The following is a 19,727-nucleotide window of genomic DNA, read 5'->3' as shown; positions in this document are numbered from 1 at the left end:
ATGCTTGTTGAAAAAAATCTAAGCACTTTTACTCTCCCAAAATAACGTGATGACAGAAACAAAAAAAATAAAAAAAATAAATTGTAAAATCAATGCATTCATAGCTCCACTCGGAATCTAAAAGAAGATAAATAGTTAAAATTGACATAATAAATTTTTCAACTCGTATACACCCAGGCTTAAATAACTACAACATTTTGAACGCCTGTGTCTATTTAATATATTTTATAAAGATACCTTTACTAGTATAAAAGTATATTTTTCTTAATAACTCGTACGGGGTGATTACTGGTCAAGATAGTAAGTTTACCACTCTGTGAACATTTTTGTTTTTTAGATACAACTATAATATAATGTAATATTAATATATTATAATAGAACAATGAAATATATATAACACTAAATTAATTGTGTCCAGTAACTGCTAACTTTGGATTTAAAAAAAGTTATAAGTTATAAATTAAAATTGTGTTTTATGAGTAATCACTTATAACGGGTATTTCTAAATTAAATCGTATAATGAATGTCTATTTCAAGTACTTAAAAAAGGCTGTAATTATAAAATTACCCTACGATCAGGGAGCAGAAAAACGATGACGACGAGCGGCGCGCGCGGCGTTTGTATATTATTTGATCCCTCGTATTTTATGCATTTGCTCTCAGAAATAAAATATGTGTCTACATAGGGGTAGCATAATTTTCATGAAATTACATTTTTATTTGAAGTATAAAAAATAAATTTAATCACCAAAATAAAAAAAATGAAACCAAAATTAATTACCTACTTTAAACATCGACACTTTCGGACTTCGGCGGAATTGTGTGTGCACTGTGGAATAAATCAGATATACGGCTGAACTTAAGTCTGAAAATATTGAGGTTTATTATGAAAAAAAAAACCGTACGTTGTTTCTTGTTCATGTCTGCGGCTTTGCTAACTGAAATTTTAGATCGATTGCGTCTTTGCAACTACTTCGACAATCGCCACGGATTGCATTATAATTTATACTAGGTACGTTAATATGATAAAACCATAGATTTATAGTATGATTCCGCGACAGTTCATCGTGCATCAATTTATCGCGCGAAATATTATCGTCGACGTTTTATCGCATGCTTGTTAATCGTGCAGTATTTCACCACGACTATTTCTTCGTGGTTATTTTATCGTGATCATTACGTCGCTCGTTTAAGTTCATCTTGCATCACTTTATCGAGCATGAAATTAATAATTAATATTTTATGTATTAATTTTGAGTGCATTAGTTGTTTATATTTTAAGCTATTCAAGAATATTTTAAATTTAAAAATTCCTTATTTAATTTCCGATAGATATTCAATAATCAGCAGAGCTACTTTCCCAGCTTTATAAAATAATTTGATGTTTGATGTACGACGGCGTCACTTTAATTCGTGGTTCGACCACAAGCAGACGGCATAGTAATATTCATATATTACTTAACATTTATATAAATTAAAAATTAAAATTGTTAAATTTTGAGGGACATAAGAACTCCCGTGTACTATACAACTATACTACTGTAGTATGACTAGTATGTACAACACTATATATCTATTTAATTTTTTTTGTGTTGCGCGCTCGGGAACAAAAAATATGCTCTCACTTCACCCGGGTAGCAAATTGTCTGTGACAATAAATTTTAATTTTGAAACTAAAAAGTAAAATATTTAAGCCCCAAAATAATAGGTAGGTAATCAAACTTACGTATACATCGACTCTTCGGGTAATATATAGCTGCAAGTCTTGAGCGCAGACGCCATATCGAGGAACTTCTTTCTTCATCTAAATCCGAACTGAAAAAATCGAGATTTTTTATAAAAATTGCTTGAGTAGAATGAAATATGTGAGTAAATGTTTATTGTTGCCTTACACATTCCTCTTTTGTTCAATGCAATTATTAGAATTGTGAATCGTCTCCGATGAGTGACGACGATCGGCTTTTGCCATAGATGATAGATATTAGATATTATAATATAATATGTTGTTATCAGTTTTCGAGTTTTTGAATTTTTTGGATGACACGATACATTTTTTATTTCAGATTCCGAAACATAATATTATTAGGAGTGTTTAAATCTATACAATTTAGAACACGGAACTCTGCGTATAGGCCATTTAGATAAACTACTGTCGCGAGTCCATTTTTTTGTCCGTCATCTCACAATATTGTTTTTAGTCTTAACGGTTAAACTATAACTTAATATAAAACTCTAGAAGTGTCGAGACATGAAAAAAATTCAAAATTAGGCTTTGATATTTACAGAAGTAATAAAAAAATGCATACTCTAGTCGTGAATATAATATTCTCTCTGGGCTCGGCATTAATATGTTATCAAACAATATTATTCTATAATAGTATGCAGTATTTGCTAAAAAATTGTGTGATTATATTTTACTACTACACTATAGCGTAATAAATAATGTAATGTACCTATACACATTACACAGCCGTGTAGGTACCTAACTAAGGCTCTCACATAAAGGTAAGTGACAGAGGAAAAAAACCTTATGACCAATTTGCATACTTTTTTTATTTATTTTAAAATGTAGCAGAGTGCGAAATAAATTCATACCAAATCTAAAATTTGAATGTGCATATTTTGCATAGTTCATACATTTTGCCGGAAACCGCTTATTTTTACGTTATTGTGCTTAATTTGCATATTTTGGGAAATTTTTCGAAATTTCAACTTCACAAATTTCACCCGATCTAAAAAAAGGAAAATAGTAATGCAGCTTACTTGCAGTCTTATGTGCCTATTTGCTGTATACAACTCACAACTAGGTATTTGTGTATAATATTATTGTTATAATTGTCAATGTTCCCATTGTTTTCGTCTTTGGTACGCTTGATACCTAGTGGCTAGTGGTTACTTGTACCGCCACCTTATTATATATAAAACTATACAAAATTAAAATATATACCTATTATACCTACCATGCATGCAGACCTGTAGATACAAATTATGTTTCATAAAATAACGTTTGTTATAAAAAAAAAAAATATATTAACAACTTTAGGCGTGGGTGTTGTGGGTTTAGGTTACATAATAATATGCACGGTAGCCTACCAAAAAATTACAATTTTTCAATTTCCCTGACCGCTAAACTTAATATAGGCTGTAAACCTTATATCATGTTTTTTTTAATGAATGTTAAATCTTATAATACATATTTTTAAAAGTATTTTGGTTGATTATACTTAAAATCAAAATAGTTATTAATTTTTGCTGCTATAAGGTGTTTTAGTTTACTTACATAATCATGGCAATATTGTAAAACCCGAAGTTTCCAGATTTAATTTATTCGAGACTAAAAAATAAGAGGTTTCGCTAAAAAGTAAAAACATTAATAAATCATATTTACCTATATAAAAATGAATCCAATCAGAAACCGTTGAAAAATATAAACAAGCAAATTAATAAAAACTCAAAAAAATATGAAACAAATAGGTACTGTTTTTAAATTCAGTCGTCTATAGTTAAGTATTACATTCAGTAAAAATCTCATAAATTTACATATGGATTTTAGGAAAATGAGGCACCTTCTAATACCTACCTAAATTATTATGTTTTATGTAGATTTTTTAACTTATTAGTTATGAGGCCAGATTGGACGAATAGGAAATAAGTTAGTGTGGATATAGTTAATGAAGTAAAATCGTACGAGAATTGATAGCCAGTAAGTACCAATACTGTATAGTGTCTACAACTGTCTACATAATGATAATATATAGGTACCTTATAGTCACCCATGTAAACTTTTTGTGAATAATATAGGCAGCCTATATTATGTATACGTACAATGATTATTTTTTTATAATTTTTAACAGCCGTATCACCAGAACCTGTATCAAAAAAAATAAAAAAAATTTTTAAATAATATTTATTATACTATTAGGTAGGTAATCCAGCCAAATTATTCAACAGACAGTATTGAGTTAATACAAAGTTAGAATACATTGATGATAATTAAAAATCCAATAATATTAAAAAACAATGAATTGTGAGTTGTAACTTGTATTACAATTTTTGTAAGTTATAACTCAGGTATCAGGGTAAAATAAAAATACATAGATAGCTTCAGACCTGGATACCAGGTATATAGGTACCATGGGACTGATTTGGACCAAACAATTCAATATGGGGGGGTGCCGGCACGTCTTTACAACCCTCTAATTAAATTTATAAGGATAACTCCGGAAGTAGTAGAGTACTGACCTCGAAAAAGTGGTACAGGATATCAGTAGCAAACTACTAAAGATTGGCTCATTTGGAGATCCAATATTTTGAATCGGGGCTGCATTATTATAGAGTCTCTCTTCTTTCACACTTTGCCTGCACTCATTTTGCCCTGATATCCTGTGGTTATCAGTGTAATAATTAAGACTACTTCCTAATCGCTGTATAATCATAATTCTACCCATGTCTTCCACAGAAATCGCATAATTTTATACTCATAGGAACATGTGTGCCATACCGTAGATCAACATATAATGAATCATTCCAAAAGTATTACAGTGTTCAATTTATTATTATTATTATTATTTGAAGAAGAAGGATAGTTATTTAGTTGAAAAATCAAATCTTATTAATTTATTGTAAAACTCGAAAATAACTTATGACTGCTGGGAGAGGTTGGGCTTTTTTTGTATTTTACTACTTTCATGAAATAATTGTTTGTTAAAAAAGAAATAATAACAATATCTAGTAGTAGTTAGGGTTACTCAAATGGTTAAATGTATAATTTAAACAGAACGCAGAACTATATAGTGGCTCCATCTCTTGGACACAAAAACCACCGGGTACGCATGAAATACAGATTAGCTGATGTCCACAAGATTGTGTAGACGAAATAGTGTTATGATTAACTTTGGAAATTTCCATCGAATAAAAAATAATTCAAAAATTATATTTCAATAAAGTTCATGAAATTCACATTTTTACCAATGCAAATTATATATAATAGAATGTAAAATAATAAATATTTATCTCATTTTTACATAAATATGATTTCTTATATAGTATTATAGTACTTATATAAACTTATATTTAGACTATAACTATATTTTTTTTTTTATAATTTTTGTTTTACCCAAAAATTATCGTCAGTGTCAAAAGACAAAATCTGTACATTGGCCATTGGGTGTGTCTTTTTGAACTATAATAGTACAGAGAACATTATAAATAATATAATAGTACGTTAGCTGAGTGAACTTAAACTAACTGAACTTATCTTAACAACTTACTTTATTTTAATAATTAAGCCAAATTAATACATTTCCTTCATTACGAAAAAAATTTCCCAACATCTACAACAGTGAATAAATAAGACACTACTGCAGACAATATTTTTTTTCGTAAATAGTGATTTTTTTTTTTGATAGAGGTCAAAAGTTTACATAAAATTACTGTCATTTATTTATGACATGATAGGATACTACGAGTAAATTCAATAGTATGTATGACTACTTTTTTTCGATTAGTTCTCTAAAATTATTTCAAATTTCAATCTATTGAAGTTTAGAAATCAATACCATTTTCAACATTGTATGAACTTTAAATTCTAAACCACGTATGCTGCAGTGTGCATATTTGACTACTTATATGACTATTTCTATATCATATTTATAATTCACACATTTGTAATGATATTCAAGTTAAATAAGTAATTTATTGTATATGTATCAAGCGAGTAAGTGTCATGACTAAAAGTTTATAATAAAATTGGGCACTAAGGGAAAATGCATTTTAAACATTATAGTCATACTATAAGAGTTTACCTCGTACGATTCATGTGATAAAATTAATACAATAATTATTCATTAGGGCCAGGTGATTAATGATTACATACAGCTAAATGTTTTAAAATATCAGAATAATCAATTAATCTGTAATCATATATAGGGACATTATTTTAAATAAAGATGATTAGATGGATGATTGTCTTGAATCGATAATAGAATGATTTGTACATTAAAGTTTTTTTTAAAAAAAGAATGATCTATTGGTCATGGTAAAATGTTGATTATCTTATATGGTTGTATGAATTCTACTAAACAAAAATTGTTCTAGAACACTAAACTGTACAATATTATTGATTATGTTTTGATTATCATGTTGATATTTTATATTTGAACCTAACAAAACCTAACATGGATACATACTAGTTAAAACGTAGTATTAGTTTTTTCAATATCTGTGATTTTAATAGTTATACCAATAAATTAGTAAAATATAAATACTCGTATACTTGATAGTTTTTATTTCACAAACATATTACAAGTTTTCCAAATTTACATCATTGGTAGGTACATTTTTAAATATAAATTGAAGCATTAAAGTATTATTAGTTAAAATATATTTTCTAAGACCGGCTTTTTACTTTACTAGAATTACATACTTTTTTACTTTTTTACTTTTTTATTAATATGACGTATTTTACAGTGAACATTTATTTGATGTTCAAAGTATTATAATATTATATCTATTATATTTTATTAGCATTAAATTTGAGCTGAAATTATCTCAATAAATTGATTTAGTAGAAATGTTTCCAAATCGACGGACAAGTATAAAATACGTGAGTGAAGTTGGCCTCTGTACTTTAACCCAGAAACTTCAAGCCACTTTCGAAAAATTGCTCCTTATTTGCTAGAATTTTCTATGGAGTTTTTAGAATTTACATGATTTTGGTTTCCCCAGAATAGAAATTTCTAGCAAATAAGGAGTAGCAATTTTTCTAAAGTGGTTGGAAGTTCCTGAGTTAAAGTGGGGGGGGAGAAACTTCACGCACGTGTATAAAATAATATATGCATTAATAATTATTCATTTGAATGCGAATGCATAATTAACTTCACTTAACATACTTTTATTGGTGTCATAAAAGCGGAATCGACAATGATTCTCGTAAACACAATTAAGTTCAAAGTTGACAAGTTGTAAAAGTGCATAGCATAATAAAGTATTATGCAGAACAGATCAACGCCACGCGTAAGGTATACGTGTTAATTGTTTCTTTAATTACGATATTACAAAATGACCTTTAGCAGCATTATGTCAACTACCGGAATTCGTGGAGTCTTACAACCAAACGCATTATCTTTTTACAAATTGGACAAATCGCAATATTACAACAGAGAAGTTAGCAAAGCTTAGGTACTTATATAAAAAAAAACCTTGCCAAGAGAAACAAAAAATTGTGAGCTCTTAATTAATATGAAGATCCATAGTTTCGATTAAATAGCTAGTAATAGGTCGGCACTATAAATTAAATAGAAGAGTCATTTCAGAATTAAAAATAAAAAATAAAAATGTATATTGGTAACTGCAATGATGTATACAGTAGTAGTCTAGAGTGTACCACGTCATTCAGTATACACTGTAATAATGTATAGGTGTTAAATTTGAATTCATTGATAATAATAATTGTATAAGATAAAAAAAACCATTTTCAGCTAATAGGGTCCTTGTTTTTTATTGTTATGTATAACAATAATTATTTTAATAATAGTATTTAAGTGTTAACAAATGTTCTTATTATTTTTTAGTTTTTCCTGATTGTTTTATTGTACAAATAATTTTGATTTTTGGCCTCTTAAAAGTACCAACTAGATCCAGTTTTCTATGCAAGAATCTTCAATCAAAGTTTATGCAAAGCCCATATTTCTACTAAAAAAAGTGTGTTTGGACAAAATAAATAAATATAAAAACACTCAGCATTGTAAAATCAATATCTTATCATCGCTAAACGCTTAGAATTTCTAAAAAATGTATTTATTAGTTTATCTAATAAATTACCAAAAACTATATCAATGTCCATAATTATGTATACATTAAAGAATTCTTATGTATTATACTATATTACACGTCTTGTAAAATGAATAAAAGAAATAAATAATTATTTGCCTATGCCTACTTTACGCTTAGACATGATGGTTACTTACACTATTTAGCATAATATTATGAATATTCAAAACAATATAATACGAACATCAACGACACGACGAATTTGTTTTTCGCACAAGACGACTACGTGACGGAAAGATAATTTACTATGAAACTATTTCGTTCAAAAATATGTCTTGGGTCCCTATTAAAAAAAAATATTCCAATTCGTGTGTTTTCCCTGAGGCGCCGTAGTGGTCTTAAACTGCACACGTAAACACGAAATATATATTATTATGACTGCAATAAACCGAAAGCGGCATTTACCTAAGCCTCATGGCGCATAATCCAACCGCCATTGAACAGCTTTGCCGAGGACAACGCACACTGTACACCGATTATAGATTCATATTTTATTTATAAGTTTACTTCCATCGTATGTAATATGACAACCCGTAAAATTACCTACCACCATCACACGGGTCATATTTATCATAAAATATAGGTAAAACAGCTACTTTTGGTACCTCTGAGTCCCCCCCCCCTCCATTCGACTGTTTAGCTCATATACGACGACCATGTCACAATGTAATTGTTCAACAGTAATAGTTATTACCATTGACGCATAGTTTATATGCAATGGTAGGTACCTTTATTACAATAATATATACAACGAACCAATTTTCGTTTGTTTGAAAATCGATCAAAATTAATGCGTTTGCGTTTACACACACACGCGTTCATATATGTTTAGGTAGGTGGTACTCGCGTATATTATAGTGTGTTGATGTTATACCGCGACCTGATTTCGCACCTGCAGTAACTAACCAAAATAATAATAACAATAATACATTGCTTTTTCGTAAACCGTACACTGCACTTGGGTTTTACATAATATTATAAGTTATTATTTTTCATAACATTATACTATTACTTGTTATACGAAGTAGGTACACCCTTATTGTATCTGCGGTCACATAATATTAATAATAATGATAATAATTTTATAATATATATATAACGACGCAATCGGAGCCGCTTCTCGAGCTTATAAAATAATATATTATGTTTAATTTATGTGTGTTATATTTTTTTCTTGATTAACGTACCTATTACGCGTGTGAGCACAGTGATACGTTATCAAAGAAAATATGCAAATCGGGTCGTTTCTGCAAGGGAATCGCGTCACGACGTGTTCGCGTCCGGTTCCGCGACGACGCCGAGTGCTGCGAGCCGATAACGCGAATGCGATTTATACGTTGTTATAGTATACTATTAATATTGTCCGCATAAGAGACACGCATACGGTTTTGACCGAATTTGGAGAAAAAAAATTATTGCGACTCAATATCACGGTTCTACCTATGGTGCAATAATTAATGGGTACTTGAAAAGTGCTCTCGATACGATTTACAGCCGTAACCTGTTGTAGATATATGGCATACCGTATATTAACATATTATTATTACAATATTACCCATCGTATAGAGTGGAATGTAACATATAATATTACAATGTAAATAATGTATAGAAATAAAACGTTCGGAGCTGCAGCTAAAAACAGTGAAAACTACTCAGCGAAGACTACAATAACGACTGTATACCAATAATGTTCATCCCCGTTCATAAATATATTTTTTTTTCTAGCATAAAATAAATTCGTAAAACACATCAACGTTTCTGCATGATAAATGGTTGGCACCTCGTGCATACCTATAAAAACTATAAATAAAGGCCACGGCTCTTGCAGAAAATTAGTAATGACAACTACGACATTGTCGCTAGATATTATATAAATACATTTCATATAAATATATATAATATTATGGTGTTGCGAGTATCGTGAATTTCTCGTGTAAAATTTCACCAAAAAAGTAAATTTACTAAAAAACACCGAGTGGTTTTTTTTTTAAATTTAATAACTTGAGACGAGTATAATACGTAATTGATATGATTATATTAACCGATGATACATTGCATACAAATAACATGATATAACATTGCGTTATAATATAAAGAGGTTCATTAAAAAACAATACAAATCCAATTTCATTAGATAGGTAATATTTGCTAAAGGAAAAAATATTGGGAGTACCTATACTTATATCCTAGTATAATAAGAATGAGACAGATCCAGATTATTTTTTGGTGAAAAACCAGATAGTTCAAAGAGAATATTATTATAATGAATACTAATAGTTCTAAACATAAGATAGCTCCAAAAATTAAAATATTTTCTGAAAAATTTTGAAAAATTAAATCGTCTGGTTTTTTTACGGACCCCTACAAATTTATTCAATAATCTTAGAGTATTCTGACCAAAACTTTTGACACTGCACAGATACTCATCTAATGTGGTAGACAATATAGTTCAGTGGTGCGCACAAGACGGAGGGGTGGTGTTAAGAGGTCATAACCCTCCTCCCCGAAATGTCTTCGTTAAAATTAAATTTTAACCTTACCTAACCCAACGAAATTTCGTACAAACGATTTAGGATTTAGCCAACCAAAATATAGTTTATACTGCTTTTGAACAACTTTTACAATATGTTTGCATGATACAATCTACGGTAAATTATTAATAGAACAATGCCTCCCCTCCGAAAAAAAACCCTATGTGCGCCATAGTTTCATTTTCACAACGATGCGATTATTAATAATAGTAATATTATAACATTACTTATTAATCGTTAATAGGTAGGTACCCGCGGTATTGCATTTGGTAAAGTTTACCGGTAAAGTGCACTGTGTACAGCAGTAGGGACCCGTTTGCCTCGTCCAACAACCGCAGCGTAGGTACAACGTGTCGGCGATTTTCTTGTAAATAATATATGCACATAAGTAACAATATATAATATAGTTTCATTGTTCCGGCGAGCTTTGACTCCCACCCACACTCGTCTACCGTCCATATGGGTACCTACCTGCCTGTCAACGTTATACTGACCCCACTGTGCGACGGCCAGCACTCGTCGAATGTGTTTAGTGTGTATCTGCCGAGTGCCGGTTACTGTTTGAATAGCACCGGGTCGGCGGCGTGTATGTGTGTGTGTGTGTGTGTGTGTGTGTGTGTGTGTGTCTGTGTGTGTCTGTGAGTGTGTGCGTGAAAATAAATTAATAACAATATAATAATATGATAATAATATGTAACAAGACCCAAAGCCGTCGGTGCATTTGAACAAACACGACGGATCGAATGCGCGTGCGCGCGCACCCACACACGTCGAAGTCAACGCGCGTTAAACACAGTATACGATCGTTGCTAAACGGTGGTTCGACGCGTACATCATAATAATAGTAGTATTTCAACGGCCATAACTGCTGTAATATTAATATTAAAACAAATTATTACCCGAGGTGAATATTATCATGCGGGTACCCAGCGAATTTCCTACTGCAACCCGCGGGTCGCCGACTCCGTCTCCGCCGCAGTAGTCGTGCGAGTGACGACGATCCCCGTGTGCACCCACCACCCGACACAGAGCCGTCCACCGACTTGTCGGCGTAGGTGAAATGATGACCGCGACCCGATATTTTACAGTGGACTCGGTGGTCCAACCGGTACAGCCGGCAGCCTCCACCGCGGCCATTGCCTCCACAACGACCGTAGACTCATCCACCGCGGCTGCAAGCCTCGGACGCGGTGGTATCGTGCAGGTCGTAGCCGGTTATGACCACGATCGTGACGAAACCACCACCACAACCGCGTCTTCGTCTCCGGTCCAGACGGACCATCGACCGACGTCCATCCATCACCTTCCTGTAAGTACCTACCCACATAAATCCAAGCTGCTTGTGTGCAATGCATTGACGGTCACCCTAACTCTGTTGACTTGCAAGGAGTCAATAGTAAGCCCCCCCCCCCAGAAAACTATTGTCTAGCTGCACATTTTATACCCAATAATAATCAATAGACTTAAGTTGTCAACCTAACCGAAAGCATTTTGTTGCCTACGCATTGTTGTGTGGTATATTATCATTATTTTGTATTAAAATAGCCGGCAATGGAACAACGGTTTATAGTTTAAGCAGTGGCGTAGCCAGGGGGGAGGCTGAGGGGGCTGCAGCCCCCTCCTAAATGTTAATAAAATTAAAAAATTATTTTAACGGTCTATGGTATTCGATCAAAAACTAAACCACCGCTGTGTAAAAAATTGATCAGCCCCCCTCGAAAAAAAGTCCTGGCTACGCCACTGAGTTTAAGGCTAAATCTTTTAGATTGTTTTATATCTATAATATTATAAATAATTTATGATTAAAATTGATTGCAATTATTCTCGAATTATTGTAATATTTTTTATACTAAAACCATCTCGCTGTTCTAATACCCCTCGTATAATGTCCAGCATGTTAAGTGTGAACCGTCATATTTACTGATAACCTTGTACCTAAGGTCTTACTAATATTTAATTTTTTTAAACACTTCCAAACATCTTAATAACATCCCCTCGACGGATCGATTTCCGACTTTCAGTACATCCATGGATTTACCACGCGAAAAGCACCAGCTGAGTCAATAAATAAAATATTGTAAAGCTCCAGACAACTACACGATACTATACAGTATACCCACATATATCAGTATGTACATCTTATGATGTTAGGTATGTCGAGCACGCCACAGACGTATTTTCGTTGTGTAATGTGTCAATGTGATGATACATTTATTGCTTTTATAACGAGACGTGTCACGTGTGCCTCCTTCTTACTTTAGTTATTACATTAAAGACTTGAATTAATGTTGAAATGCTCTATAAGACTTTAAGATACGTTACGAATGGATCATGGAAATTTAATTGTAGTTGGCACAACATCGAAGAGGTTTTTCCCTCTTTGACGGCGATTAAGTTTCCATAAGCATATTAACTAGAATACATCGTGAATAATAAATTAATTACTCGATGAGTGCTAGTCATCAATCGATATGAATATAAAATTATATTTTTGAGTAATAGAAAAACCTAATATTACCAACAATGATATCAAATATTATAAATAAGTCAAAATAAGCCAAAATGTCAAGTAAAATGTAAAAACCAATAAGAGATGAATAAATGATACAACCACGGAATAGAAATTCATGAAAATGTCATCTATAATTCTGTTTTTCTGATTCTGCTATTAATCCGATGAAATTCACGATTTTAACATAAATATATATTTTAACATTTTAAACTATTATCACGCATACAGACATTTCAAGCGATTTTTTAATATTAATTTAATTAACTTAATTCTATTGAAATTAAAAACATAGTATTGTGCTCAAAATAATTTTTATGTGATTTCAATGTGAGCAGTAATGCAATTAGAGAGTTTAATAAACTGCTCGTTAAATTTATATTAACGACTAAACTTAATAATATTTTTTTTTGTACCTATATTACAGTATTACCGTCACTTTTATAATGATATATTATGTAGTTAAAATAGTTCTTACTTGAAATCGAAGTACAAAAATAAATTTATAACCATCCAGGTTGTTTAATGAACGCTTAAAATTTGATCGACTTTTGTTGGGTTATAGGTTTCCCAAATTACCGCGACCATGGTCAACAGAATTGTTGTTATTGCTTTTAAGTCTTAGCGTTCCAATACAAGGTTTACTTACTCGTACTATAGTGGTATTTATTATTTTTTTTTATCGATTCATTTTTTATTACTTACCCAAAACCCACAGGGCAACGCGTTCGCCGGAATTCGTCTGGGCACGAGAACGCGTGTTATTTGGATCGGCCGCCGCTCAAACGTATTATATTTATGCATATTTTTTCCGTCTATATACCTTTATGAGAAAAACGTCAATAATATTATTAATAATACGTACGAATGTACGATGCTAAATATATATTCCACAATTTATTGTGTCTGCGTGTATACAATAAGTAATATTAGATTTAATAGGTACTTGAATATGGTAAATGTGTAACGGCCCAACTATGTGAAAACGGATCGAAATGAGTTTTGGTTTTTATATTACAGTTGTTTTTTTAAACGCACCAATTTCCGACGAATATTATTATTTGGCGAAAATGTAAATAATATAGCCGGAGAAACATAATCGTTGAACTTTTAGGAAACGTGCCACGTTCCTCCTCCGATGGTGGATTGCAAACTTCTCAAATCTAATAAAATGTAAACTTATATATTACACACGTTTTTTGTGCCCCCCCCCCCCCGCACCCTCTGACATCGCTTAATTATTCAAGTGCAGCCGTTTCCTCTGGCAACGCGGATTTACTCGACCATTTCTTGTTTATTTTTTTAATCAAATTACTTAAGACGTGTAGTAATAACAGTATATTATGTACGAGATATAAAATTAAAAGTTGTTGGCATTTTTTTTACCTCATACGAATCCTCATAACATGTCATATCAACACTGCGACCCAAATACACGTTTATTCAGTGGCCACGAAAAAACATATTGTGAATATGTTTGACAAGCAGTCATATTGTAAGAAATAATCAGAATTTTCAATCCAAACGTGTTTACAAAATATTATTCTTCAGCGTAATCCCATTGCTGCTTGTTAACATATATAACTCTTACAAACATGTGTACGATGTTTTGGTACAACTTGATTAAGTTCCTTCGACGAATATTATAAATTCAAAATATGTAACAGCACAAGGCTAGCTACCAACAAATATATTATAATTTATAATTATTTAGTCTTGTTAAGTATTCGGGTTAAAAATGATTGTAAAATGTTATGCATTTACATGAGCCACCTAAAAGCATAGTAATGCTGTAAAGTGTGAATAAATAATAATTATGTAATAACTAATAAGAGAGCAAAGCTATAAATTCTTAACGTTTTCCTAGCTGCAAAAGCCATTCATTTGATCTTCTTCGCAAGAATTTCTGTGTATTTTTGGTATTTATAAATACTTGAACTCGCAGAATAGTATTTACACTCTCGCACATCCCGTTAAACAAAAAGTTGACTGGTATGTATGTAAATTGTACATCATAAAAACAAAGGTTTTACATAATATCAAATGATTAAATAGGTTGTAATATATTATGTATATAGTATATACAATATTTTTTATTTTTTTTTGTGGTTTAATAATTAATACAAGTGTAGTCAGCGTGAATGGTAAAAGTTCCTTGTTTATGACTTTGTGTAGCGATATAACTAAAAATGTAGTAAAACACTGAAATGTCATAATGGTTATATTTTATTAACAATAGTACATCTTCTATAAAACATAAACATCTGTTGTACACAACGATGCAATTAATTTAAAGCAGAACAATCAAAGTTAAAAACAAAATAGAACGTAGCTGTATGACTTCCATGATTGGTTGACATACGTATGTTTGTGTGATCGTAGAAGTATCCTGAAATAATAAAATCAAACAGCTGATATTATAGTGTATAGTGAATACGTGTAATAAAAATGATCAGATTTTTTTTGATGTTATAGTTACAATTAATTATTCAATTCTCAATGCAATGTGCGTTTGTTATAAATAATAACAATAAAAATTATATTTTTATTAATTATTCAGTGAACCCATAACAGTCCTTGTGACCGGGAAAAAATAATAAGCATTTAAACAGGTAAGTTAATAATAACCCTAAAAACAATTACTTTTTTCTCGTTAGTATTTTTAACTCTTTTTTTTTGTTTTAAACAATGTCGCAAATATTTTCTCTTGATAGTATATTTATTATTCATAATTGAAACTCAAGACTTTTATTTCAAAGAGTATTTTTATTTCACTACTCTAGCACTTTTTTTCTTGCCATTTTTTTCTGCCGTCAATATATATATATATATATATACACTATTTTCACCGTGTCAAAAAGGAGAATGTTCATCTCAAGAAATTTATTTTCTTATTTTGCCGTTCTAAATAATTGTTGACGAAATAAGAGCCAAGATCAGCCGTCTTAAATTCGTATGCCGACATAGCACATATATATTAGGTTATTGGGCTGTAAGTTCAAACTCGGAGATTTCGATCTCAGATAAGGTCCTTCAGCTACTACAGATTTTTTTTGGGGAGTTTTAATTATTCCTTCCAAATTTGAAGTATATATGAAAGGTATGTTTCAAACATGAAATATTATGTCAAAATAACCTTAGTAAGTTGTAACTGTAGGTGTTTTTCAAAATTATTTTATTTTATCGATATAACCCAAGTTAATTTTCACATAAAATATTGGTCCTGTTAATACATTTTGATGACTAGTAAAATAAATGTCACTCGCCATGTTATAATATGTCAAATTTGAAATTCCCATTATTTCAGACACATCTAAACTATACTATCTGTTTTTTTTTAGATATATAATATTATGTACGAAATGATAAATAGTAAACTGATTAATTTATTTAATGCATGCTATACGTACCTATATAATAATATTTTTGTATACAATTATTAATGAGGTGTGTATATTGTAACCATCATCGTGTTGCAACGAAATTCCCGATGGACAGACTCAATAACGAGCATAATAATTTATTATTATGTAATAATATGTTATAGCTGATTAATAAATGTAATGATAGTCTTATTATATTATTGCGAACGTACATACCTACCGTTTCAGTATTAACTACAGAGTATAATATTGCGGATCGAAAACTCTATGGACATTATATAAATTTAAATTGTGTTTTGCGGGTATTCTTAAAATTTGAGCAAATGATGGCTCAACGAAGTACAATATGATGTTTGAATCACGACAGTATAGTATAAACTATAAACCGGACGCTAAATGTAACGATCACAATAGTAATTTTATCTCGTACATGTCGACTGTAATATTATTATTGCTCATAAATACATCACTGCTGTTCTGACCGTTTATCGTATAAAATATAGAAAGCACAACCGAATTCGGTGATAGCAATAATGTAATATGTATAATGTCCTGTTAGTTGGCTAGTAAATCTCGGCCCTTTTATTATTTAGTACAAATTAGTAGCAAATAACAATCATACAGAAACAAGGAGGTAAGAACCTTTTTTTTTAAAAAAAAAAACAAAACACGACTTGCCAACACTTATTATTGAATACTATTGTGATGGTATTGTAATATCTATTCCTACAATCCTCCACACAAAAGGTTCACAAAATATCTTCTTCAGACGTTATAATAATACGGCCGCACGGGTATTGTTTTTGTTTATCAACATTTGAACCTTTATAAACCTTACTCGTTCACAGTGCACACGTCGATTTCAAAATACAGTAAGTAGCCCATATATCATATTTAATACCTACCATACATACACGACTATCGCCTACTCTAGCTTACATATTATACCGTTGTTTTTATACATACAAATCTGAAGGGTCGTACATCATTCCCAAACGAACTCTTATGATAGATCGAGTTTTTTTTTAAATTTAAAATGTTGAAAGAAATATCAATTTTATTATGCTTTAAACCCACAACTACTTCTCTGATCATAGAAAAAAAAATTGATAACAATTTGGACAAAATACAGATACAGAGTGTTTGGGTTATTGGCAATTGTTTCTACTCGCTTGCCTCAGCTAGGATATAATCTAATTATAGTATTATGTATAATTATTGATTATATATTTTAACATTAAAAATATAATGATAAATTATTTACAAAATTACAACTATATCAAGGAAATATCAATTAAAATTACTCTGGCTGAGATTTCTGTACATGTTTCGCATAATGGCTCCTTTGAAGTAGTTACGAAGTATATAGGTCGATCGAGAGATGGTAACTTCTTTATATTATATTGGATACGTTTTAGGACCCACCCGGGTCCGATACAAATATAAATAAACCAAATAATTCTAACTTCAATCAGTATCTTAATACAACTTAAATAAATAGAAGACTATTCACTAATTTATGTTTATGTGCATGTGTAATGTATATAATGTATAAAATAGAATGTATATAAAATCTATAAGTTTAATCTGTAATTCTCTTGGTAGAAAGTTGGTTCAATTAAAATGTATGAATGAAAAAAAACATCATAAATTACTTCAAGCAGTTCTATAGTTATTCAATTACGGTTTTAGTGTACCTTTTACAGTATCTTTTAATCAATTTTATGTATAATTTCTTCAAACAAGTACTAAAATAATTGTTAAACAATAATCATTGTATATATTTCGTTTGACAGAGAAGAGAAACACATTTAAAAATATAAATATTAACAAACAGATACACTAAATGGAACAATGTAAAAAGAATAAAATAAAACAAAAATAAAAACATACTAAACTATACATTACATTACGTAAATTATTATATAAATAATAACAATTAACTATTGAGAATAGAATAACTTATAAATAAACATTTTGGTTTAAGTTAAGTTTTTAAAATTGTATTTTTATCGAATAAAAAGGTGGGCAAGTGCCAAGTGGTACTTTTTAACTATACATATGTAGTTGTCGAGTGGGTCATTGTGTTGGAAATGTTAAAAAATAAAATGAAATAAAAACTTCCCTACCTATAGGCTTTGATTTTAAAGTTTAATGTAAATAATAAATCACTGTTTAAGTTAAATTATTCTTATAATTTACAAGCATTAGTTAAATAACAATACTAATGAAAACCTTACTCAGTTAGTACTTTGGGTTTTACTTCGTTTTTTCGACTAAAAACTTACCTGGAAAAGTATCATCTCATGCAAGGCTATACCTGAATGGGAACATTGAAAACTCTTTATCCCTAGTCAGCTATGTATCTTTACCTCAAATACAATTTATCACTCTTGGTATCAATAATCCAACTGTTGATAGCCTAAAAGTATGTTCAGTTTAATTATGGATGAGGCTGATATCCTCAAAAATTAAATAGGTATAAATTCAAACCAACAAATAAATCCGTTGATACAAGTGTCTCATCATAACTTATAGCATTTAATAAAATATAATAAATTTAAAAAAAAAACTCATAACTGCAATCTAAATGATTTTAATCCAGTTTTACTTTTAAATTAAATTTCTAGAAATACAATAACATATACCTATTGTTAAGCTTTTGAATGAAATGTATAGCGCAGTAACGCACCTTTATACAGTTACTGTACACAAGGACGCATTTTTTTTATTTACAATAACCACGCTTGGTGAAATATGACTCATATTAATAAATATTAGGCAATATTATACATTGAATAGTTATGTACATAATATAATAATAATAATAAGTTAATAATCATGTATAGGTACATAGAACATTTATAATTTTAAAAAGTTCGTTACGTTTGAAATATGACATTAAACAGCACCTCAACACGTAATTAGTTCAATACGCACTATTGTAATTTTAATTATTGTTAATTTTGTTCTTTAATGTTATCATAGCTAATGTTAAAAACACGTTTGAAAATTAACATTTAACACGTTTAGGCTTAAAGTAAATAATATGTGGTATCATAACTAATATATTATTATCATCTATTTAATTTAACCTAATGTCTAATATTACTTAAGTATATAATATTATACACGTATAATATATATCCACCTGATACCTGAATTTAAGTAGTATAATTAATAACATTATATATTTTATCCATACGTATTATTAAGTTAATTTATTTTCAATTACGCTGAACTAAATTATAATATCAACGTTCGTAATTTGTTTTAAAATTTTTAATTTAGAAAAAGTAGAAGTCGATCGCGAACTATTTAGACTCTATGACAACCTGTCGTTAGATGTTATGAGATTATAAAGTTAAAAGTGTAAAATAAATGTCAAAGTACTTTTAAACTAACTTTAATATTAAATTAACAAGACTGAAAATCTCTTATATTTTATTGTTCCTTACACGTTTCGAGTCGTTC

At 30.2% G+C, this 19,727-nt stretch overlaps 1 protein-coding gene across 3 annotated transcripts in view; it reads left to right on the top strand.

Moving 5' to 3' along the window:
• Positions 1-11,150: 11,150 nt before the first annotated feature.
• The window catches only part of LOC111027283 (TBC1 domain family member 30), a 37,904-nt gene continuing 29,327 nt past the window's right edge, over positions 11,151-19,727 (top strand). Inside the window, exon 1 of one of the 3 annotated variants that reach the window (XM_022305600.1) lies at positions 11,151-11,670. In XM_022305600.1, the coding sequence (XP_022161292.1) occupies positions 11,422-11,670 (249 nt within the window). In that variant the 5' untranslated portion in view covers positions 11,151-11,421. The remainder of the gene's footprint in view (positions 11,671-19,727) is intronic. The other 2 variants (XM_022305603.1, XM_022305602.1) reach the window with 2 other exon arrangements.

Source organism: Myzus persicae, unplaced genomic scaffold, assembly GCF_001856785.1.
Source record: "Myzus persicae strain clone G006 unplaced genomic scaffold, MPER_G0061.0, whole genome shotgun sequence".
NCBI lineage: Eukaryota > Metazoa > Arthropoda > Insecta > Hemiptera > Aphididae > Myzus > Myzus persicae.
This window is presented reverse-complemented; position numbering and strand designations above follow the sequence as displayed.